The sequence below is a fragment of the Megascapheus bottae genome, chromosome 10 (genome assembly GCF_031878675.1).
Source record: "Megascapheus bottae isolate mThoBot1 chromosome 10, mThoBot2.hap1, whole genome shotgun sequence".
Classification (NCBI taxonomy): Eukaryota; Metazoa; Chordata; class Mammalia; order Rodentia; family Geomyidae; genus Megascapheus; species Megascapheus bottae.
The window spans coordinates 25550813-25577461 of record NC_143518.1 but is presented as its reverse complement, the minus strand read 5'-3'; the positions used below and the strand labels follow the sequence as shown (position 1 = coordinate 25577461).

The 26649-nt window shown below is 35.8% G+C and overlaps 1 protein-coding gene across 3 annotated transcripts in view; it reads left to right on the top strand.

Moving 5' to 3' along the window:
• Nucleotides 1-26649, top strand: part of Rabgap1l (RAB GTPase activating protein 1 like) — a 452094-nt gene that overhangs the window by 297591 nt on the left and 127854 nt on the right. For all 3 annotated transcript variants that reach the window (XM_090340389.1, XM_090340388.1, XM_090340390.1), the window contains one exon: nt 3122-3163. In XM_090340389.1, the coding sequence (XP_090196515.1) occupies nt 3122-3163 (42 nt within the window). The remainder of the gene's footprint in view (nt 1-3121; nt 3164-26649) is intronic.

Here is a 26649-nt window from a genome sequence, read left to right as displayed (position 1 = left end):
TTTTTTTGACAACTCACATAATCTGTCAGCTCTCTGAACTCATGATTGCCTATTCATCAGAGCCAAAATGTTCAATGTCTTTATTTCACCAACTATTCTACTGTCAGCCATTATTTTATGCAAGATTGTGGGAGCTCAATTCTTGGCCTACTCAAGAATATTATGACCTGAACTTTGGAGCAATTATTCAGTTGAGTGCAATTATTAGGTGATCTTTAAGGTAAAGATGTTGCCAGAATGTGACTAAATTTTGAAACAGCAGTAGTTAAAGAACTATTTTATGCATATAGAGTTAACCTACAAAAAGCTGAACTGGAGGTATGCCTTAAGGTAGTGCTTATCTGGGAGAGCACCAGTTGAGAAAGTACAAGGCCCTGAGTTCAAGCCCTGAGTTCAGATTTGGTCAATACAATAACAATTTTTCACTGATTTCAACAATTTAGAGGTATTATGAAAGTATCTTCTTTCTACTTACTAAGGTAGATACAAGATACTCTATTCTACTTATTTAAGGTTTATATGAAGTCTTTACTTTCCTTGATTTTCCCCCAAAGCTCAGTTGTATTAATTGAATAAAAGAAGCTCTTACTAAGTTGACACTGTTGGCTCAATCATGTTATCCCAGCTACTTGGGAGATGGGAGATAAGGAAGATTGTGATTCAAAGCCAGCCCAAGCAAAATGTTTACAATATTCTATATCAAGAGAAAAAGCTAGGTATAATGGTGTGTACTTTTCAACCTGGTTATGCCAGGAAGCATAAAATAAATGAACTAGAAAAATAAGAACCAAAAGCATGTTCATTTTAGTCCTGATGGCAGATTGATAAACACTCAAGTTTTAATGTCCTGCGTAGCAGTAGTAATGTGGTAGGGACAGAGCAGAGAGCAGGGTAGAAAGTCTTTTTCATCTTACCTTGCAAGAGCTAGTGGGTAAGAATCCAAACTCAGATTAGGAAAACAAAAGTCTGCTTAATTGTAACACAAATTATTGTCTTGTTTTGTCAGTCCAGGGGCTTGAACTCAGAGCCTTGGCACTGTCCTTGAGCTTTTTCAAGGCTAGCGCTCTACCACTTGAGCCACACCACCACTTCTGTGTATGTGTATGTGGTACTGAGGAATTGATCCTAGGGCTTCATGCATGCTAGGCAAGTACTCTTACCTCTGGGCCACACTACCAGCCCCTAAACAAGTTTTTCTTAAACTAAAATAACACTATTTCTTTTTCTAATTGGTGAATTACAGCAATAACTTGTCTAGACTCATCAGTTTATTTGGTAATAGAAACTATGTCAGTCTTTTTTTTGTTCCCCGTCCTGATTACACTTTCTGTTGCTTTTGGTTTCCTGAAGTATTAGCTGAGTAAACCAAAACCAAAGTATTTGGTTTATATTTCAACCAATCAAATATTTTTATTGTTCACCTATCTTGTCATATTTTGGTAGTTGAATGTAAAATTTCACTATAGCACACAATAATAGGAATGCTCACTAAGTTTGAAGTTCTAATCATCACTTTTGATCTTGGAGATAGAAATTCAAAGTTCTTTGCAAAATATACTTGATACAGCTCTAGATCCAGTAGGCAGATAGATAATATTTATGACCAAGATGAAGAGTAACACATTAAGTAAATCATAAACTTCTGCCTAATGTCAACTTAGACTTGACAGATATTCTCATGGATAGTGATTTGCATGGTAAGAAAACAGCCTATTTCATCACAACCTTATTTTTCATTCTTTTGTACATGTGAGATTTGATATCTTTTAAATTTAATAGCTCAGCATCTCTTTCAGAGTCACTGAGCCAAACCCAACTTCAAACATCAGTTCCAATATGGCTTCTCCAGAAGCTGTTTATTAAAATATTGCTCTAGTTTTCAGAAAAAGAAAGGAAAACAAAGTCCAACCAATAGTTCCTAATTGCTATAAATGTGCAAATAATACTGAAAGTAAGTACTAAAAGAGTAATACATGAAGAACAGTAGTAGAAATCCTATGGGATACTTGAAGTTCTACCCACTTATTATAAATTTCATTTTGCTTTCTTTTGTCTGCCACTGAAGTTTAACTGCATAACCCAGCTGTCCATAATAACTTTAGATTTCTAAATTATTTTGCAATCTTTAACAAATAACTTGACTTTTATAAGTCTCCGACACAGACAGAGAAATAACTCAAAATTAAACACAGGAAAATAAAGGCATTGCAAATGACAATAGCTTCATTTGAAGGTTAATTAAATAGCTTCTAAAAATTTCAGTAAGTAACTCAGAGAAGAAAATACCTTTAAAAAAGGACTCACGGTTTTATTTACCATAGCTTAGATATGGAACCAACCCAGATGTCCCTCAGTAGATGAATGGAGCAAGACGATGTATTTATACACAATGGAATTCTATGCTGCCATCAGAAAGAATGGCATCACCCCATTTGCAAATAAATGGAAAGACTTGGAAAAAGTCATATTAACTGAAGTAAGCCAGACTCAAAGAAGCATAGGCTCCATAGTTTCTCTCACTTGTAATAATTAGGATTCTCCTAGCAGAGGATCACAATAGCTCAAAAGCTATGTACATATGGTCATATAGGCTGAGGCTAAGTGAAATGAACTCCAGGATATGGAAACAAGAGGTTTATCTTTGTGATTGTTGTTCTTAATGTACTATGTGAATTTATTTCTTTTCTGTTTTTTCCCCTTATGATTTATCTCATGTTGTTACTGTATCTGACTTTGGTGCCTGGCATATTTTATATATGTTTGTTTATTTGAAATAAGGAAGGGAAGGAGAAAAACAAGATGATTGGGAGATGGTGAGAAAAGGGAAAGTGGGAGAAAAAAACATGGGAAGGAGTATCAGTGTTCAAGAAGTAATGTATCCACTACCTGATGAATGTAACTGTAACCCCTCTATACATCACCTCCAAAAATAAAATAACACCTCATAGTTTACTTAATAGTGTAAAAAAACACCTCATGGTTTACTTAATAGTGTAAAAAAAACACCTAATGGTTTACTTAATAGTGTGTGTAAAGATGAAAGAATTTAGGAATTTTATTAAAGATATATAGAAAGTAGAGATGGATGTGGCTGTTGATTTTCACTCTTTTTCTGTTTCAGCGTTTGAACATAATCTTTCACGTAGCTTTGGCTCTCCTAAAGGTAAGTTTATCCTTTAACTACCTTACTTCATTGTCCTTGAAACTAGAATAGTTCAATATGTAACCTTCGACTCATTCTAGGTTAGTAAGCATAGAAGAAAAGGACTTCTCTGAAAAACTCTGAAGTTGTCTGTCTCATTCTTTTTAATTGTTGTCTATTTGAAAGTTATTTCTCTTAAAATCCATGATTTTGCTATTATAATACTTTTTCCCATAACATGTCAGAGGCTTTCACTTTTACTAGTTAGATGATATTACAGAAAATGTTAAAAATCTGCTTTCTGTTTAAATGAAGCCAAATTGTTTCCTAAAAATGTTTCCTACCACAGTTGCATCCCTAGACATACCTAAACATATACTTTCATTATTTAAAAGCTTCTAAAATAAACTAAGGATGAACTTGCTACATTTCAGTTTTCAGTTCTTTCTCTGATGGCTGGAAATCTATGACACTTCATAATTCAATTATAATTACCTCATTGGATTTTATATCAACATATCTATAGCTTTCACTATGTAGGAAACAGCAAGACATTTGCTACAAGGCTAGTGAAATTATCCAGTCAAAGATGACTTTCTGTTATTTGGACATAATAATTGCCTTGTTTATAAAATGACATAATCTTGTCTTTCCCCAGTAAAACATAGGGGTCAAATGTTCAACATTGGACTCAGACAGACTTGGTTCATTATTCTCTTGATGCCTTTGGAGCTCCTTAATACTTAGATATATATAAACAAACCTGGTTCTAGTAAGACTCCTCTGAAACTCAAAAAATGGGGTACTGCTCCTTACTACTGGTTCTTGTAAAGTTATAAAGTTAAATTATTAAAGGTGGGGAAATATTTTTAAATGTTTTAAATAAAATAACACAAACATTTGCTTATATTGCTAATGAAACCATGATTCTTGATCATGTTTATTTTCTTGTCAGTATAATACTTCAAACTCCAAACAATTTATATCTTCTCAGCAGGGATAGGGTAACACTTTTTTAGTAATATTGCTTAAGCAGAGCCTTATGTAATTCAGACTAAAAGTAATATAAGATCATAAGTAAGAAAATCCAACGAAGTTCTGATTTTTCTTATCATTCAGTTTTCTTTTTGACTCTCAGATATTAAATATTTTCCAAAATGTCTTTGATAACTAATGATGTATTCTCAATAAATTCTTAGTCTGTCTTTGTATAATTCAAGATAATCTCTAAATATCAGATGTTTATGTCAGCTTAATAATGAAGATGTTGCTTATCTTATTGACATATGGGCTTATTTGTTTTATTATCATTTACTTATTAGCATTTTTAACCTACACATCACATCAATAGAGGATATTCTACCAGAGAATATCCTCTCTAGCGATATATGGATACTCTTCAAACATAATCTTAGAAAATTTGGCCAGAGACAATAGAGAGAAAACCTTTTCACCACTAGTAGGCTATATTTATGTTATATCTTTATCTAGCAGGGATCCTTAAACAGCTCCCACATAGAGACAGTACCAATAGGGCTAAATTGGAGTGAACTTCATTGATCTGATAGCTTCTACTTAGCCAAAACAACACACAAACATATATAACAGTAGCTGAGTTCTTTTAATCTACTATGCCAGGTAAAATAATATATACTTTCTTATATAAAAAATAAACAACTTTTAGCTAGGCACAAGGACTCTTGTCTCAGTACACCACCAGAAAACTGGAAGTGGCACTTTAGCTCAAGGGGTAGGGTGGTAGCCTTGAGCTGAAGAACTCAGGGACAGTGCCCAGGCCCAGAGTTCAAGCCCCATACTGACAAAACAAAACAAAAACAAAAGCAAAAAAATCAACAACTTTGGGCAAATTTAAAGTGCTTCTGAACCTAACTTAACTTTTAGTAAAGCTACAGAGGGATTTTCTGAAGTCTCTATTAGATTATTAGAAGTTATTTCTTGTGATGAAGTTCTCAGAAAGAGAACTAACATTTTATTTTTTTATTGTAATTAATACAGGGGTTACAATTGTATTCACCAGATAAAAGGAGCATTACTTCACACACATTGATAACCCTTCTCATGTTTTTGTCCCCATTTCCCTCCCTCACCCTCTCCCCTCATTTTGTTTCCCCCTTCCATTTCCTATTTCAAATAAATAAATAAATAAACATATATAAAATATATCAGATTACAAGATACTGTAACAATATGAGAATAACCAAGGGACAACAAAAAGATGAGAAATAACATAGTACATTAAGAACAACATTCACTCATTATATAGCTCTTGTTTCCATATCCTGGAGGTCCTTTCATTTAGCCTCATCCTATATGGCCTTATGTATCTAGGTTTTGCCCTATTGTTATCCTCTGCTAGGAGAGTCCAAGGTTTATACTAATTATGACAAATGAGGGAAATTATTGAGCCTATGTTCCTTTGTGTCTGGCTTACTTAATATGATTTTTTTACAAGTCTTTCCATTTCCTTACAAATGGAGCAATGTCGTTCTTTCTGATGGCAGCATAGAATTCCATTGTGTATAAGTACCACATTTTCTTGATCCAGTCATCTGCCGAGGGGCATCTAGGTTGGTTCCATAACTTTGCTATGGTAAATAGTGCTGCAGTGAACATCGTTGTGCTAGTGGATTTAGTATGTCCTAGATTCTGGATGGTTGGGTAAATGCCAAGTAGTGGAATTGCTGTGTGATAGGGGAGCTCTATGTTTAGTCTTCTGAGGAACTGCCATACTGCTTTCCATAGTGGTTGAATGTGTTTACACTCCCACCAACAGTATAGTAATGATTCCTTTGGCCACATCCCTGGCAGCATCTGTTGTTATTAGATTTTTTAATCATGGCCATTCTAACTGGAGTGAGGTGGAATCTCGGAGTTGTTTTTATTTGCATGAGAAATAACATTTATTGAGCATTTTCGGTGTGCTAAGTGCTAGCACAGTGGCCACTATCCATGTGAAAATTAAGTAAACAAAAGCCCAAGACTGCCTGAAGTCTTTTGTCTTCATAATGGATTTCTAATTTTTTTGCCAGTCCTGAGCCTTGAACTCAGGGCCTGAGCACTGTCCTTGGGCTTTGTCAAGGCCACAGCATCATTTCTGGCTTTTTCTATGTATATGTGGTACCAAGGAATCGAACCCGGGTCTTCGTGCATGCTAGGCAAGCACTCTACACTAGGCCAAATTCACGGCCCTGATAATCAATGTATAATTTTTAAAAATAACACAGAGAGGGGCCGGGAGTTTGGCCTACTGGTACAGTGTTTGCCTAGCATGCACAAAGACTCGGGCTCAATTTCTGGGTACCACATATACCAAAAAAAAGCCAGAAATGGGCCCATGAGTGTAGCCTAGTGTTAGAGTGCTCGCCTAGCATGCACAAAGCCCTAAGTTTGATTCCTAGGTAGCACATACTCAGAAAAAAAAGCCAGACGTGGTGCTGTAGCTTAAATAGGATACCACTAGCCTTAAGCAAAAGTGTCCAAGGACAGTGACCTGGCCCTGTGTTCAAGCCCCAGGACTGGCAAAAAAATACCAGAAGTGGCACAGTGGCTCAAGTGGCAGAGTTATAGTCTTGAGAAAACCCAAGAACAGTGTCCAGGCCCTGAATTCAAGTTCTAGGACAGGCCAAAAAAAAAAAAACGAATAAAAAAAGCCAGATATGTGATGAGTGATGAGTGTCCCTGCTACTCTGTTTTCATTAAAGACACCTGCTTTTTGGAGTGCGACCTACTGATATTGGGCTGGAAATCACATAAGAGGCAGCTGAACGAATCATTTACTATAGCTGTAGTATCATCAAATCACACTTTCTCACCACAGATATTTTTCAATTGTCTTGAGTATGTATGTATAAATATATGTATATATAAGCCTATGAGCAGAATTTATAGTTCATATGTAAGAATCTATATTTAATTTTTCAAGAAGCTATCAGTTTTCCAAAGAATCTACATCATTACATCCAAATCAGCAATGCATGAGCATGTTGTAAGGCACTAAATTAGTGCCTAATATTAAGTACTGTTTTGGCATCTGGGAAAAAACAGAAGACAGATGTGACCTAATAGCAAGGTATTTGTCTCACTTTGCTCTCATCAATGAAGTTCTCTAGGTAAAATCAAACACTTTAGTTGTTGTTCAATGTGAGGTTTGAATTTCAGACCTGGGCTCTGTCCTTGAGCTCTTTTGCTCAAGACCAGCACTATAGAGCCACTTCTGGTTTTTGAGATATGAGTCTCACCAGAACTTTTCTGACTGGGCTAGCTTTGAACCTTGATACTCAGCTCTCAGTCTCCTGAATAGCTAGAATTATAGACATGAGTGAGTTATGCATGCCCAACAACAACCACTTTTTTTTTTTGGTAGGTCATGGGGCTTGAACTTGGCCTGGGCGTTGTCTCTGAGCTCTTCAGCTCAAGGCTACTGCCCTACCCTTGAGCCAAGCCCCACTTCCCATTTTCTAGAGGTTAAGATAAAGAGTCTCAGGTCCTTTTGTGCCCAACCTGACTTTGAACCTTGATTCTCAGATCTCAGCCTCATGGGGAGCTAGGATTATAGGTGTGAGCCACAGTACCTGACAACCACTTTTAATCGAAAGGACAAGACATTGTTCTTGCTTATTCCCAAGTAGTAAGTTTTAATTCCTTGCCAGCCTCCACCATTGTTCAAATATTCTTATCAAGTAATTCCATTGGAACTAAGAAAGAAACAATGGAAGACCAATGTCTCCTCAAAAAGTCAAGGCAAACTAAAGTGTCTGCTCTTCTAAAAATGAAAAAGAAATTTCTTGCTTCAAAGGTACAGTGTTACTGAAAACTTTACAAGAAGGAATAGGACATACACTAGGCCTCCTTGACACAGGTCGAAACTTTCTTAATAAGACCAAGAATCACAACAAATCAGAGAAAGGCTGGATAAGTGGGACTGCATTAAACTGCAGAGCTTTTATATGGCAAAGGACATAGCTAGTAAATTAATGAGGAAGCCTACAGAGTGGGAGAAGATCTTCACCAACTAAACAACGGACAAAGGCCTCATATCTAAAATATATCAACAACTCAAAAAATTGAATCACTCCAAAACTAATCTCCAAAGTAACAACCATCCCATTAAAAAATGGGCCAAAGACTTAAAGAGAGTCTTCTCTGAAGAAGAAACAAAAATGGCCTATAGACACATGAAGAAATGCTCCACATCTCTGGTCATAAAAGAAATGCAAATCAAAACAACTCTAAGATTCCACCTCACTCCAGTTAGAATGGCCAGGATCAGGAAAACAAATAATAACAGATGCTGGAGGGGATGTGGCCAGGAGGGATCACTACTACACTGTTGGTGGGAGTGCAAACTCATTCAACCACTATGGAAAGCAGTATGGCAGTGCCTCAAAAGGCTAAACATAGAACTCCCCTATGACCCAGCAATTCCACTACTTGGCATTTACCCAACCATCCAGAATCTAGGGCATACTAAATCTACTAGCACAACAGTGTTCATTGCAGCATTATTCACCATAGCAAAATATGGAACCAACCTAGATGTCCCTCAGTTGATGAGTGGATCAACAAATTGTGGCATTTGTACACAATGGAATTCTATGCTGCTGTCAGAAAAAACGACATGGCCCCATTTGTTAGGAAATGGAAAGACTTAGAAAAAATCATATTAAGTGAAGTAAGCCAGACTCAAAGAAACTTAGGCTCAATGATTTCCCTCATTTGTCATAATCAGTAGAAACCTTGGGCTCTACTAGCAGAGATCTGCAATAGAGCAAAACCTTGATACATAAGGCCATATAGTATGAAGCTAATTGAAAGGACCTCCAGGATATTGAAACAAAAGCCATATAACGAATGATTGTTGTCCTTAATGTACTATGTTATCTCTCATCTCCTTTGGTGCCCCTTGGGTATCTCATATTGTTACAGTATCTCACTTTGTTATCTGATATATTGAATTTATTTGTATTTGGTTATTTGAAATTTGATAGGGAAGGGGGGAAAACCAAGATGGGGGGGTTGGGGGGAGGGTAATGGGTACCAAGACATGTGAAAGGGTATCAATGTATGTGAATTAATGCACCTTCTATTAATTACAATAAAAATATTAAAAACAAAAAACAAAAAAACCCCAAAGGTACAGTGTTGGGCCAGGCACAGGGAAACACTTAGTCCAAAAGAAAGGAAAGGGAAGATAATAAGGAATGTGTCCTTTGAGTAGGCTTTTTTTCCCCAAACTATAACCATAAGGCATAATTCATCTACCATTGTTATCTTCAAATGGCCAGAAGAAGAGAGGAGATAATAACAAATACAAAGCAGTCTTTAGAATCAAGGACTGTTAGACAGAGTCCAAAACAAAGCAAAAATGATTATTTATTGCTTTAATCTTCCAAAGGACAATTATTCCTTCCTTTTCTGTTAGCAATGGAAAGAAATAACTCTAGAGCGGGGATCTACCTGTCACTCTCTATGCAGGATTGTGAATAACTTAATAGAGATCAGGGACAGTGGAGAGAACACATTTTCAGTAAAAAATGGGATTTTACTTTTCCCTAGTGATTTATGCACCAACTCTATTTTTTGTTGTGTAGTATGGGGACTAAAGGAAAGGCTCAAGTTGAGAACAAAATTAAGAGTTCAGATCACAAATAAAAGACTCAAAAACAAACAACAAAAAAAGATTCATTAACATTGTTTAGGATTCATAATGGTTTTTGGAAATGTGTTCTTTTCTGAAGTAATACCTATTGTCCTGATGGTGGCAGTAACACACCACTCACTCCTTGATATGGGTGGCTTTTGCTAGTACACAACACTTGGAATTCTGTGACATGGGCATCCCTTTCTTTTGGGTTCCTCTCCCAGCATCATTGGTTGTTTGAGATGTTTTTTAACTTTGTTTAGTTATGCTACATTAGATATAAAATACAGTCTAGTAAGTGCTAAAACGAATGAATGAACATAAATACAGAGCTTCTATTTCAAGATATTTAAGAAACTTCAGTGTTTCAGAAATAATTGCTTTATGAATTAGGGATTTATATCAATCAAAGTCTTCTAGTAGTACCATTCATATATTAAATTATGTATTTGTCAAAGCATTTTCTCATTATTTATTTCCTATAACACAGCTCAAAATGTGAAGAACAAGTACTCATCATAAAGTCATTTGAGTTTTCATCCTTTTACTTTAAAAATTTTCTATTTTTTTTAATTTTATTTTATGTTTAGCTTTCAACCCAACTTATCCCGTGTCCTTGAGCCTGTCTTTCCTGCTTCCCTTTGGAGAAATCTGTGATGGTGATGGTTAGTTCCTTCTTTCTTTTCTTTTCTTTTCTGTTTTTTTTTTGCTTATTTGTTTGTTTGTTTGTTTGTTTGCCAGTCCTGGGCTTGAACTCAGTGCCTGAGCACTGTCCTAAGGGTTTCTCAAGGCTAGAGCTCTACCACTTGAGCCAAAGCATCACTTCTGGCTTTTTCTGTGTATGTGGTACTGAGGAATCGAACCTGGGTCTTCATGAATGCTAGGCAAACACTCTACCACTAAGCCAGACTCCTGGCTCATAGTCCCTTCCATCAGCAATATTCTAACAGTGCCTATTGTTGCGAGGTCTTGGGTTATGTATACGTATATTCAGGGTCTGAAAGTTGTTTGGGAATCCAGAGACAGCTTCTAAGAGAAGTAGAAAGACTGGATGAAGATAACAACTGAACTGAGAATAGTAAATTTCAAGCAGGGTGAAATGCCAAAGAAATATGAGGAGAAATGATTGAAGCAAGTCTTTTGCTATGATGTACTTAAGGGTAATTCACAGAGAAAATAAATAAAGGGCATTAGTTATCTTTCTACTCACTTTCATTTGAAACCACAGATTAATCAAACCATCCAGTATTTTATTTCCTGTTTTATAAAATCAAAGGACAAGAAAATGTGATTTCTTTTTTTCATATATTTTTATTGTAATTAATAGAAGGGTTACATTATATTCACCAGATAGAAGGTGCATTACTTCACATACATTGATACCCTTTCTCATGTCTTGGTCCCCATTTCCCTCCCCCCACCCCCGCCCCTCTTCTTGTTTTCCTCCCTGTCACCTCATAGGTAGATTTGCAGCACGAAGAAAATGTGATTTCTAAGGCTTAAAATTTCTGCCATTCAGACTGACAATCTATGCTGTATGTATGTATGTATGTATGTATGTATGTATGTATGTATGTATACGAGTATAGATGTGTGTGTGGAGTTTTGAGTATAAATGTATATATATGTAAATGTATATATGTGTGTCTGTTTTTTGTCAGTGCTAGGATTTGAATTTGGCATGACTCTTACTTGGCTTGCTGTTTTGGGTTATTTGTTTGGCTTATGTTCTATACTTGAGCCTCATCTCCACTGCTGCTTTTTGCTGATTATGTTGTAGACAGAGTTTCTCACTTGCTCTTACAGGCTAGCCTAGAACTGAGATATTCTGGATTTCATCCTGGGGAGAAACTAGGATTACAGGTGTGAGTTCCTGTCTCCTACTATGACTATGTCTTATATGACTATGTCTGTCCTTTAGCAGATAAAAAATCTTACAATTAGTACATTTGCTTAAATACTTGTGTAAGATTACCTTTTTCTGCATTGCTGAAAAATAATTTAAAGGATGATATAATAAGCAGAAGGATATTCTATTATCATACTTCATATGAACACCGGAAAATTGTTTGACTCATGTTTGAATAAGAATCATCTATTTATGCTTTTTCACATTGTACACCAGGCTAACCTTTCAAATTAGCCTCTACTTTACAAATCTGTATTGATACTATAAGGGAAAACAAAGATTTTTATCCAACTGGTTTGTAGACTGACTGCCTGACAATATTTGTCACAATTAAAATGTGTCAGTGGTGATTATAACAGAAGCAGAGCCAGAAAAAGTCATTATATCAACAAATCATTAAATTTAGCCAATAAAAATGAACTTTCTGTAAAAAATGGTCATAAAATTAAAATATTCTCTGCTTTGACTGGCTAGAAAAATACTTGATTGCTGAATTCTGCTGATGTGCTGTTTTTCATCTCAGATGTATGAAGTCATCTCTGACTAGTGTTTACTGCTCTAGTCACACTCAGTTTTACTCTGGTCAATCACTGGGTATGAACTAATCATAGGGAAATATTACCAGAAGACTTCTGTTAGAATGTCATTGCTCAAAAATTTTATAATTGTTTTTTAATCCATAAAAGTTACTGGTATTTCTTTTCAGTAGGAAATAGACTACTTTTACATTATAGTGTTGACAATTTGATGGCTTACTTTGAAAATCATGAGAAGAAATTCAACTGAAGCATAAACTAATTTATTTAATATTTGGTTTATATATGTTGAGAAAAGGCTCAGAAGCTTTCTTTACTGCATATATAATAACTATAACTCTATGGGCTTGCTTACTCTTTCTTTTTTTTTGGTCTGTATTGTACGTTTTATTTTGAAGGCAGATAGACTGACAGAGTGAACTGACCTCATGATACCATTTGAAATGTCTTCTTTCAAATGCAAGGAAGCTTTCTAAAACAGGAAATACTCCAACCTTTGATGAAAGGAAGTCATCAGTGAAGTCATCTTTTGTCTCTTGCTTTTCTAAATTCATTTAAAAATGTTTGTTGTGTGCCTTCATGTCATCACTCTTTATATATCACCATAGCACAGTCTCACCTAGAGTTTAGTATCTTGCTGGTTTTCTACAACTCTTTCTTGGCTCTATGCCTTTATATATCTCCACTATTCCTCCACTCAGCCAGTGAGCTGCCCTCATTCTCTTGTGTACCAAGTAGAGCAATGTCTTTTCTATGTCTGACCTCATTTAACTAAAACAACTTTATTTGTGTTGTAAAACACCATTTCATTCCCTGCTACCATTTGACTATGAAGGCATTTAAAATAGCCAATTATAAATAACCAATTAACTAGCAATGTTTTTTTCTGAGAATATCCTTTCTGACACTGTACAATCTACTTCTAGATTAAGCATGAACAATTGTATATCTGTAGTATCATTCATTAGTTCATTATAGAATAAATGTCACATGGGAGTGTCATAAGGATAAATACAATTAAGCTTAGTGACAGCTTGCTTACTCTTTTGTTTTTTGTTTTCCTTTGAGGGAACTTAATTTTGACAAAATCATTTATTTGTAGAGATGTAACCTTGAGTGATATAATTTTTATTTCTATTTTTTGAAGATAAAGAGTATAATAAAAACTGTAAAAACACACATATGACTAAAATAAAAAAATTCTATAACAAATCCCAGTTCAGAGAAAAGAAAATTTGTCCAGAAAAACCAATAGTTTAACTCTATGAGATGACTCTGAGTCAGTTTTTTATCTACCCTTGCCAAGGCTATTGTCCCCATTCACGTGGTGAAAGCTAGATCATTATTTCATCTATGTTTCAGTTTAGCAGGGGAGGAAAATTTTAAGGAACAGTGACAACAACTAATTTCCTTTTAGGCAAATAGTAAGGAAGTTGCATACAGCACTTCAATTTGTATTCTACTGGTCTATAGCCACAAAGGAGCTAGATGAGAACACGGAAATACAGTCTGTAGCTCAGCAGCCAGATGCCTTATAAAGAGTCTAATATACATGTAAGGAAGAAAAGAGGCATTTTAAAGAACTATTAGAGTCTGTCACAGTCTATCAGGGTGGCCATACAATAGCTTTAAACTGTTCTATTCCCAGGCTAAATTCAGTTACTTCATCTGCCTAAATCAAGAGTATCTGGATAATATATACCTTTTTCGTGATAAGCTGTCTGCTTATTTCATATCCAGTGTACAAAAGTAGTAGGCACAATATAGCTGCCATAGAAGTTACCATTCAAATAAAAGAAGATTGCAAAACATGTCATAGTTAGTGGTCCATAGTAGTTTTCAAGACTCCCTGTTATAACATCAGAAAAGATTTCTTGGCTAGCACATCTAGCTGTCTTCAGGTTCTTTTAGTGATAAAATATAGACTTTGCTTCAATGCCTGCTTTTTTATTTATTTTGGGAAGTGATTAGGTCATTGTTTCAGACAGCTCACTTTTTGTTTCTACTCAGTTCCTTCTGAGTAAACACATAAAAATTTCTTCTAGACAGTTAAGTCTTGCTTTTTTTTTATTTTCGTGTTTGGTTTTGGTAGCTCATTGCTTCTTTTTGTTCATTTTCTTTTTTTGTTATTGTAAAGGTGATGTACAGATGGTACTGTTACATAAGTCAGATAATGAAGACATTTTCTTCATAGTACCATTTTCTTCCAGTTTTTCCCTCCCAGCCCATCTCCCTAACAAGTTGTATAGTTCATTTTAAACATAATGTTTAGTGAGTATCACTGCTGCATTTGCTCACCCTTTGTCTTACCATTTCTCTGCACTCCTTACCCTCCCTAAAATAGCAACAAAGGAGGAAAAAAAGCAAAAAGGAAATACCAACAAAAAGAAAAATAACAAAACCCTCTTGTTTCCCTGTCTTTGGAATTCATTTCAATAAACTTAACTTTATATGATCATATGTACAAAGCTAGCTAAAACCACAAACTAGGGAGATAGGTAATATTCTCTCTGTGTCTGTCCGTCTGTCTGTCTGTCTGTCTGTCTGTCTGTCTGTCTCTCCCTCTCTCTCTCTCCTCCCCCTCTCTCTCTTGTAAGAAAACTTGGCAGAGCTTTATTGAGTAAATAGAGCAAGCAACAGACACCAGAAAGGCAGGGGCACACTGTAACAGAATGAGGGTGATCTCAAAGCGGGGGAGAGAAAAAAAGACACTAATAGGCAGTATTCTTAATTTAATCTTTGCCTTGTGACTAGCTTTGTGTTTTGGCTGAGAAGTCTTTCTGAGAGATAATTGTGAATAATACAGGTCCTTTTCAGCTTATGATGAATTTATTATGGGGACATACCCTTTATAAGTCAGGCAACATTTGAAGAACTAAACTGCTATGTCAAATTTCCTTTTTTTTTATGATACAGATGAACATAATGATGGAAGGTAAGCAAGGTATGCAGTTTAATTCCATGAAATCATTAGCAAATGTATTGGACTTGAATACTATTGTTCTATATCAGGGATTCCCAATCTCTTCTGTTGACTTTGGTGCCTGTTAATTCTTTGTTGGGAGGTGGTTATTCTATGCATTATAGGATATTTAGCAGTATTTTTTTTATCTCTTCCTAGATGTTAGTAGCACCTCTCCAATTGTAACAAGGCATATCTCTAGACATAGTCAAATGTCTCTACAATAGAAAAGCATCCCTGGTTGAAAATCTCTATTGTCTTTTAGAATCACATTTTCTTCTGTGTTTTTAAAGCAGATTTGAATTCATGGTGAAACAACCAATCAGATTGATCCTAATGTTATAATTAGTAGATAAGGTCATTGATACTACAATGATAACCTTATTCCATATGTTCAAAAAGTTAAGTAGAGTAAGGAAGATCTAAAAGAACCAAATTTAATCTCAAGAGACAAAAATTATACTGTTAAATAGAACTGAGAAATTGATTAAATGGGATCAGGGCAGATAAAACACTGCAAAAGAAAAAAATCAGTGCATTTGAAGAAATAACATTTAAAACTACTCAAAACTCAGGCCGGGAGTTTGACCTAGTGGCAGAGTGCTTGCCTGGCATGCATGAAGACCCGGGTTCGATCCCTTGGTACCACATATATAGAAAAAGCTGGAAATGGTGCTGTGGCTCAAGTGGTAGAACTCTGGCCTTGAGAAGGCCCAGGGACAGTGCCCAGGTCCTGAGTTCAAGGCCCAGGACTAGCAAAAAAAACTACTCAAAACTCAGTACAAAGAGAAAATGAATTTAAAAAGTAAAACAAGAGGGCTGGGAATTTAGCCTAGTGGTAGAGTGCTTGCCTATACATGAAGACCCAGGTTGGATTCCTCCATACCACATACATAGAAAAAAGCCAGAAATGGTGCTGTGGCTCAAGTGGTAGAGCTCTAGCCTTGAGAAAGCCCAAGGATAGTACTCAGGCCCTGAGTTCAAGGCCCAGGACTGGCAAAAAATAAATAAATAAAATAATATAAAATGAGAATCAGTGAACTGTGAGTTACTTCAAAATCCCTAATGGTATAACTGGTACACCTAATGGAAGAGATAAGGGGGATGACATAATTTTTGAAGAAATAATGGATGGCTGGTATTTTACTGAATTTGGTAAAAATTCTAAACTCATAGATCCAAGAAGTTCGGTGAATTCCAAACAAGGGAAAGGTGAAAAAAATTACATTAAACATATCATAATTAAACTGGTCAAAACCAGCGGGATTAAAAAGAAAAAGTATAAAAGGAATAAAGATATATATGACAGATTTCACTAATTGAAACAATTCAATTAGTGGAGAAGCAACTTAAAGTGTGAAACAAAGAAAACATGTATCTATCAAAAACTACAGTAAATACTTGTATAGGCATGCGAAGGCTAATGGAGTCATCTGTAGTAGATTTGAATTATTAAAAATGTTAAAGTTAGCAATTACTGTAATAACAAAACAATTATAGCTGAGAAGGCAACAATGGAAATAAAATAGAATTATAGAAACTGTTCGATATAAAAGAAACATAAGGGGAAGGGGATTTAAATTTGGATTAAATAGCTGGGCAGGGTGGCTCATGCCTGTAATCTTAGCTACTCTGGAGGCTGAGAGCTGAGGATCAAAGGGCACAAAAGGAACTGAGACTCTTATCTCCAATTAACCTCTAGAGAAACAACAGGAAATGGGGCTTGGCTCACAGGGTAGGGCTACATGAATTCTAGGAAAGCAATCTACCATTAGGCCATACTCTTGGCCCCGAATATTGTTTTAATAGCTTTATGGTAATACATTTGATAAGTTAGATGAGATGAACAAATCTCTTTAAAACACACACACACACACACACACACACACACAAATTATCAAAGCTTACTAGAGGAGACAAAGCTTACCTGGCTGGACCTTTTCGTATTAAAAGTATTCTTTTTTAATTTTTTAAATTTTGTTATAAAGGTGATGTACAGAGGGGTAACAGTTACATAAATTAGATAATACATTTCCTTTTGGACAGTGTCACCCCATTCCTTATTCTCTCCCACTCTGAAAAGCAATGTGGAGGTTCCTCAAAAGACTAAACATAGGGGCTGGGAGTTTGGCCTAGTGGTAGATAGCTTGCCTAGCATGCACGAAGACCCGGGTTCGACTCCTCAGTACCACATATATAGAAAAGACAGAACTGGTGCTGTGTCTCAAGTAGTAGAGCACTAACCTTGAGGAAAGCCCAAGGATAGTGCTCAGGCCCTGAAGTCAGTTCCCAGGACTGGCAAAAAAAAAAAAAAAAAAGAGTAAACATAGCTTCCCTATAGAGTAATCCCATTCCTGGGCATTTATCCAACTGATCAAAAACAGGCCACACTTATAGCCACCAGCACAACCATGTTCATTAAAGCATTGTTTACCATTGCTAAGATATGGAATCAACCCAGAAACCCCTCAGTGGATGAATGGATGAAGAAAATGTGGTATATATACACAGTGGAATTCTATGTTTCCATCAAAAAGGAAACATGTCGGTAAGGAAATGGAAAGACTTGGAAAAATTATACTCAGTGAAAAGTATTTTTTACAATACATTTGCTTTTATAACTTGAAATTTTAATAACTAGAAGAAAGAGAAGCATGGGTACTAAATTGTAGAAACTAAGCAAAGTAAAATATCAATCTTGCTTTTCTAAGGAATTGAAACTACTGCGAAAAACAGCATATGACTGAATATAAAAACAGAAGTTTTCATGGTTAGCCTCCCACTTAGTCACAACCTTCTTGTTAGATTGATCAGGGGAAAAGCATTCTACATATGGTTCCATCTGTGTTTCCATAGTTCTTTATAAGTCTTTTGCTTCTTTGCCTTCTGTAGAGAGGACCTTTTCCTCCTCAGCTTTTAGAAACATAAAATTCTCTAAATCTTCTGCAGTTTTCCATTGCAGTCTCATCTTTGAAATCATCAATTCACTTCCCAAAATAAGCAGTTCCTAATTTTTGTACTAAAACAAGTTTTAATTTTGTATCTTTGGTGACCTTGTATAAAATCTTCCAAGGCCTTTGCCTTTTCTTTCCATTAGTACATTAATACATTTCATTTATGATCCTCGTAACTTGTATATAGCACAACTCCTAGAGGGCACCATTCACATAGACTATGATTTGCACATCTATACATTGTGTCTTTGACTGTTATACTGGTTTCATGTAGATCTGAACAATAGCATTTCATTCTGAAAGCATCATTATCTTGCATATCAACTTCAGTTTTCCTTGTGTAATATAGAGCTTACCTGGCTTGTATGTTGTCACATAAACCCAAATCCTTTAAAAGGTCTTCTGGATTGTTTCTATCTAAAACAAATATCTACTGAAATTATACCACATATCAGTTGCATGGATACTAAAGTACTGTCTTTTGGTTGTTATTTAAAGGTTGCATATGTTTGTCTTTACATTCTCTAATTATACTATTAATTTTTTAAGAATAGCCTGAGGCTTTGTGAAATAATGTACCTTCTATGTGGTGAATATAATGTAACCCTTCTATTAATTACAATAAAAATATATGAAAAAAAGAATAGCCTGAGGCTTGCTTTTTATTCATTAGACTAGTGTTTGGGGGAAATCTGGTCTATCAGTATATGGGAACCAGTTACTAAAAATGGAAGGAGGCAGTGGCTCAAGTCTGTAATTCTAGTTACTCAGGAAGCTGAAATCTGAGGATTGTGGTTCAAAGCCAGCCCAGGCAGAAAAGCCCAAGAGACTTATCTCCAATTAACCACCAAAAAGTTGGAAGTAGAACTGTGGTTTAAGGGGTAGAGCACTATTCTTGAATAGAAATGTATTCAGACCCAGAGTTCAAGCCCATGGAACAGTACCCCCCAAAAAGGTAGAATGTATCAGAAGTCTAAGGAGAGATATAGGATTACACAGAGTGCTACTCATCAGAAATTTTGGGAGAGAAATGTATTTTGGGTGACAGCCGAACAAGATCACCATATCATGAGGCAGAGGAAGTTTATATACTCAACAACTAGAAAAAAGTAACTTGCAGCCAAATAGAATGTACCTGGACTTTCTCAAAAAAATTGTTAATATGTAATCCAATGTTGATTAGTAATAGATTCCAGACAATAGTAGTCAGTATTTAATACCATTTAATATAAAAATCAAAGTTGTTCTTATGTGACGGGATACAAAGTAGAGAATGATTATAGATCAATAGTAACCTTTTGGAAAACTACTATTTTGATATTAATCATGGTGTTCTTAAGCAATTACTACATTTAACTGGACAGACTAGACTGATCTGTTTATTTAGTGTATATAAAAATGCGCTCAGAGGAAAAAGCACAGAATCCATTTTAAAATGCTTTTATATTTATTTGTATCTTTTCTTTACATCAGGGCTTGCTTAGCTTGATTACTCTAAATAGTCCTATGTCTCCAGTCCAAATTTCCTGATCTTTAATAGCTCTGATTGTTGTACTCAGATTCTTTATATATGAAATTGAGTAACTGCCTTGCTATAACATAATAGTAACTGCAAAGTGCAAAGACTATAGTTCAAGCTCACTTACCATCTGCTACACGGTAGTAACTCAGTTTATTCCTTAGCAAACCTATAAAGTTTCATATTGGGTTCTTCTGTGAGGGAGAGAAGTACTGTGTATGTCAAGTTGCATATTAGTTGATTCTTGATTGGTAAAGGGGAAAAATTCAAAGGCCCTGGAAAATTACAGTATTTTAAGGTAAATTTGAATGAATGAATGATTAGAAGAGTCTGAGACCAGAATCTTGCATTTGTTTCCCTTTCTTGTCATTAAAGGCTATCACTTAAGGCTGTCACTCCTTTCAGTGCTGATCCTATTCTAATATTTTCCACATAAGTAGATTTGGATAATTTCAAATAGTTATAAGCTCATTGAAAGAAATAATAAAGAGAACTTACCATCCTCCAATGAACATGGTGTTATGAAAAGGTCTGTCTACGAACCAGATATATTTAGAATTCAGTGATGTATTAGATCCAGTTATATGAAGATCACAGGCATTAATAAGTGCAAAAGCCCTGAGATGAAACAGGTTTTGTATGTTCAAGAAGGCCACTGTGGCTGGAATTTTACAAGTAATATTTACAAGAAGGAATTACAATCAGAGAGATGACATGGAATCAGCCAGGTCAATAAAAACATAAGAAGTAATGCATTGTTGCATTTGGGTACAGTGTGAAGCCATTAACTTTTAAGCAAGTGGAAATTTATCTGATATACAGTTTTGAGACATCATTTTGATATGTGTAATATACATTGAAAGTAACAATATTAAAACCTGATTCAAGTCTGGTGGCTTTCCACTCAGAAACTAATATTCAGTAGCTGAGAATTGGTGGGAAGAATATCTGGTTTGTAGGGCCGGGAGTTTGGCCTAGTGGTAGAGTGCTTGCCTAGCATTCACAAAGACCCGGGTTTGATTCCTTGGTACCACATATACAGAAAAAAGCCGGAAGTGGTGCTGAGGCTCAGGTGGTAGAGCTCTAGCCTTGAGAAAGTCCAAGGACAGTGCTCAGGCCCTAAGCTCAAGGCCCAGGCCTGGCAAATAAATAAATAAATAAATAAATAGATAGATAGATAGATAGATAGATAGATAGATAGATAGATAGATAAATATCTGGTTTGTTCAAGGACTAGCATTTCCCTCCCAAAAGTCTTTTGGAATTTAGGTATAAGAAGTATATTTATAGGGGACAGTGTTCTAGAGACTAAGTGCTGAGAGCGCTTTCTGTCCTCTAGGACCTGTGCCTACTTTTCCATACTTCTCTAGCCAAAGCATTGGAATGGAACTTCACCTCCTGAAGCTAGCTCCTGTAGTTCTTTATGCAAGTTATTCTATTCTATTCTGCAAGTTAAACCTTACAACAATTTACATGCTTTGTGTTAGTTGGTACACAGAACTAAAGAGTAAGAAGGTTCGTTTCCCATTCTGGCATGCAATTCTTAAGGTCACTAGATATTCTGTATCCAAAAATCTAAATAAAGATTTCTTGCCAGTAACCATTGAATATTTAGGTATAGCTTCTCTTTAGCATGTTAGAATACTGAAGAAAGAGCGAAATCCAAAAGTGGCTCTATCAATGATGACTTCTAGCCACTAATCAGAAAAAGGGTCATCTGACTTCCCACTGATAATAGTTATGTTTTATCTATTTTGAAGGCTGAACCTATGTCAGCAGATATTTATGGAGCTAAACACCATTATGTCAAGTAATTGCCTCTGTTGAGTTTTGAGATCAAAATGGTACCTATAACTCTACCAAGAGGGAATAATCCTAAGCAGTGATTGTGATGCAGCTCATTCAAGTGCAAGCCTACAAGTTCTTTGAAAAAGGCAACAAAGCAAACAAGAGAGCTACATTATCCCAAGCTCTTGAAGGCTAAGAGTATTGTTCCTGCAGGAAGTAATATCTGAGAGTTGAACCTTGACAGATTGAGAAAAAGTAAATGACTTAAAAGGAAAGCACAAGGATAGATGAAGTCAGACTCCAGTTGCTCATGGGTGTAATCCTAGATACTCAGGAGGCTGACATCTGAAGATCACAGTTTGAATCCAGCCTCGGCAGGAAAGTCCATGAGACTCACATCTCCAGTTAACCACTGAAAAGCCAGAAGTGGAGTAGTGACTCTAATGGTAGAGTACCAGCCTTAAGCATAAAAGCTCAAGGACAGCACCTAGGCCTAAAGTAAAAGCCCCAGGACCGCCACCTCTTCCCCCTACCAAAAAAAAATAGACAAGAAGGAATATCAATGTCTGAGAAGTAATGCACCTTCTATCTGGTAAATATAACTGTAACCCCTCTATACATTGAAATAAAAAATTATGTTAAAAAAATGAACAAAAATATAAACATATACAATTACCTAATATGTGTAATTAGCTTGAAGAAACTTGAATATTTAAAATGGTAGAGATCCTAGCATGTCATACTAAGGACTGATTTCAAAATCAGTAAAAAAGTAATAGTTTTGAGAGATAATAAGGGATTGAATCAACCAGACTTGAATAATGATTTAGCTATCAGTAAATATAAAAAGAACATGTTAAATGGTACCAAGGTATCTACTTGGGTAAGTAGGAAGATACAGTGAACACTTAGCCAAGACAGGAAATATAAGAGGAGGAACTTTATTGGAAGCTGCAAGTTCAATAGGGAATTAGAGTTGGGTCATAGAAGAAGGAAGAGGCATTTCACAACTTATCACTTTTTCCTTCCCTTCTTTCCTTCCTTCCTCACCTCCTTCCCGCCCTCCTCTGGGGCTTGAACTCATGTCATAGGTGCTATCCCTGAGCTCTTTTGCTTGATAGTTCTCTACTACTTTGAACCACAGTGCCGCTTCTGATTAATTGCAGATAAGAGTCTTGTGAATTTTTCCTCTCAGGCTGACTTTGAACTGTGATCCTCAGCTCTTAGCCTCCTGAGTAACTAGGATTACAGGCATGAGCCACTGAGTCATGTCCAACATATACAACCAAATAAACAATACAATACAATGATAGTCTAGCTGAAAGGATCAAAGCCTAATTCTACATACCATAATTTTAATATGACCACTTTAAAATTTAAAGAATAAGCTTCTACTAACATATGATTGTGCCTTCTGCACAGGCTTGGAAATAAATATGAGCTTTACACTTAGTGTCCAGGAATAAAAAGGAAAAGTTAAGATAGTATCTATTTTCAAGCCTGTGTCACAAACATGGCTTTGAGAAAGCAGCTCTTATATGAATACCGGACTGAATTTCTAAGAGTGATGATCGTCAGATTGTTTGAAAAAGAGAGAACTTAACACTTAAAAACTCAGAAGCAGTTGTTACTATTTTGAGGAAGGCTGTAGATACCCCTCTCAACTCAACTCTAAGACTCTTAGATTCTTTCAGAGCAGATGGTAGACACAGGCTCTGGAACAATTCTGTGTGGATAAAATGGTGAAGCATAGTCCTTCCAATAAAAGCATTTCTTTATGAGTTCCATTCACTGAAAGATAGCAAATTGTAGTACAGGAAATGCTGGATTCCCTGTTGTGCATCTGTGCTCTGAGATCCTGGCTTCTTGGCTCTGCCTCCTGCAAATTTTATGACTGGGGAGCAGTCACTTTTATGCTGAATCAGTTTTTTTTCATCGGTAGGATAAACATGTTATCAGAGCTTGATATTTTCTAGAGTCTTGAGGTCCAGTTGTTTTTTCAATCTATAGTAGTTTTATGTGGACATTAATATTAAAAGGGGAGATATTATCTAAGCAAGTGTGTCCTTGGCACAGCAGGCAGAATTGTGAACAGTACACAATAGGGTTAGGAGCAATGACTATCTTAAGAGAAGAAAATCAAAGCTGTCTTTTTTTCCAAATCATTTAATGTCACATGGAGAAAAAATTATAATTGTCTAGTGTTGTTATAAAACAACATAAACATCTAAGCATGATAGGCTTTATATTAGGTGTTCCCACTATAAATGAAGAAAAAGTCAAAGGAGACAGGAGGAAATTTTTGGAGGTAGTTAATAAATTTATGGTACTGATAGTGATAATAATTTTATATGTGTCTTTATGCATATTATATATGTATTTTATATCTAAATACATATATGGATTGAATACCTATATCTTTATACATACCAATCATGCCTCAATAAAGTACTTAAAATATTATATATGACTGAGTCTACTGACAAGAAGTGTCAGATTTCTGGCTTTCTATATATATAGTACTTTTCTAACAAATACAGTAATGAAACAGGCAGCCTCTTTAGCTACTTGTCAATGCAGATATGGAAGCATAGTCAAAATGACCACATTTCAAAGAGGCAGTCAAGGAAGCTCTTACATTAGCCAAGATATTGCACTATGATCTTCTCACACGGATAGGTGCCAGTTATGCTTGCCAATTTGTTCAAAATATGATGAAATCGTTTTAGATAGAGGAATGTATTCAACAACAAAATAAAACTTTCTTCAGTAGTTAGTCCTTAAGTCTCATAAGGTATGAGGGTATTGCTCAGTTAAAAACAAAACAAAACAAAAATGTACAGGTTTGATTGTTTTTGTTGTTTAGGGGTGTTTTGTTTTGGTTTGGGGGTATTTTTTTTTGCTGGTCTTGGGGCTTGAACTCACAGCCTGGATGCTGTGCCTGAGCTTCTTTTGCCATTTGAGCCACAGCACCACTTTTGGCTTTTTTGAGTAGTTGATTGGGTTTCTTGTGCAGGCTGGCTTAGAACAACCTTGATACTCAGATCTCAGCCTTCTGAATAGCTAGGGATATAGGCAGGAGCCACTGCGTGCCCGGCTTATGCTGTATTGTTCAGAAATCCTTGTTATTTGTTTGACTTTCTGTGACCGATGTATGAATTCCAGATATAAATTAGTGAAACCCATTTTCCTGTAATATTACTTGTTAAGTTCAATCACATTGCACTTTGATTTAGTCTTTCTTTCTTTCTTTCTTTCTTTCTTTCTTTCTTTCTTTCTTTCTTTCTTTCTTTCTTTCTTTCTTTTTGCCAGTCCTGGGCTTGAGCTCAGGGCCTGAGCACTGTTCTTGGGCTTTTCTCAAGGTTAGCACTCTGCCACTTGAGCCACAGCACCACTTCAAGCCTTTTTCTATGTATGTGGTACCGAGGAATCGAACCTGGGTCTTCATGCATGCTAGACAGGCACTCTACCACTAGGCCAAACTTCCGGCCCCTGATTTAGTCTTTTTGTCATGTAGCTTGAATATATAGTTGGAAGCTATATCTGGTCTATTTATGTCAAGGGCATGTAGCATAGTGTTAGGCAGAATTAAGAAATGAATGGGAGAAGCTGTCAATTCAAGATTTTACAAGAGACTAATATTATTCATTGCCACTTCTATCTGACTTAGTTGTAATTAGCTTGTATTAATTATACAGAGGAGTATTTCATTACTGCATTTCCACATATTTTTGCAGTATGTTTAGTTCAGTCTTCCCTTCTGTATCATCCTACCTTTCTCCTTCCTCACTTCTTTCCTTCCAAAAACAGTTTCAACAGATTTCTTTGTTAATTTTTATAGTTGAAAACTATATTTCAACTGTATTCATTGTCATCCAAAATATATTTCATAATTATTTGCCCTCTACTATTCCTTTTTCCTTTCCTCATCTCCTTCTAAGTAGTACATTAGCTAGATCCATGTTCTATGTTTATACATGTATATATAGATACCTATGTATCTATATATCTACATACATAGTCTATACACTATATCTACATATATAGTATATAGATATATAGTTATATACAAATATATATGTATGTACATGTCCATGAATATGTATAGCTTTAGGCTTGGTCTAGTTTCTACATGAGTAAAAACATATAATATTTTTTTAATTTTTTTTATTTTTTATTGTAATTAATAAAAGTGTTACATGATATTTGCCAGATAGAAGGTGCATTAATTCACATACATTGATACCCTTTCACATGTCTTGGTACCCATTAACCTTCCCCCCACCCACCCCCCACCTTGGTTTTCCCCCCTTCCCTATCAAATTTCAAATAACCAAATACAAATAAATTCAATATATCAGATAACAAAGGGAGATACCATACAATATTTTTTGAGCTTGGCTTTCTGACTTATTTTTTGGATTATACAAACTTGCCCATTTCTAAGCATTCATCTTTCACAAAGTAGATCACCAGTCAAAAAAGAAATAACTAGGACCTAGATGCTGGTGGCTTATGCTTATAATCCTAGTTACTCAGTAGGCTGAGATCTGAGGATCCCAGTTGAAAATGAGCCCGGGCAGGGAAGTCTGTGAGACTCTTATCTCCAATTAATCACCAGAAACCCAGAAGTGGAGCTGTGGCTCAAAGTGGCAGATTAATGGGGGCCAGGAGTTTGGCCTAGTGATAGAGTGCTTGCCTAGCATGCATGAAGACCCAGGTTCAATTCCTCAGTACCACATACATAGAAAAAACTAGAGGTGGTATTGTGTCTCAAGTGGTAGAGCTCTAGCTTTAAGAAAGCCTGAGAACAGTGCTTAGGCCCTGAGTTCAAGCCAGGACTGGCAAAAGAAAAAAAAAAAGTGGTAGATTACTAGCCTGTAGCAGAAAGAGTTCTGACTCAGGGACAGCACCTAGAGCCCTGAGTTCAAGCCCCACATTAGAATGAAAGAAAGAGAGAGAGAGAGAGAGAGAGAGAGAGAGAGAGAGAGAGAGAGAGAGAGAGAGAGAGAGAGAGAGAGAGAGGGGGAGAGGTGCAGGAAGGAACTAATAGAAATAACTAAAGATTATGTTATTGCACTTGTACCTTTCCTAGCTAACAAAAGCATTGAGTGCTTTGTTGCACCCATATGCAATGTATCTATACCTTAAGAGTGAGCCAAAAAGACAGATGGTCTC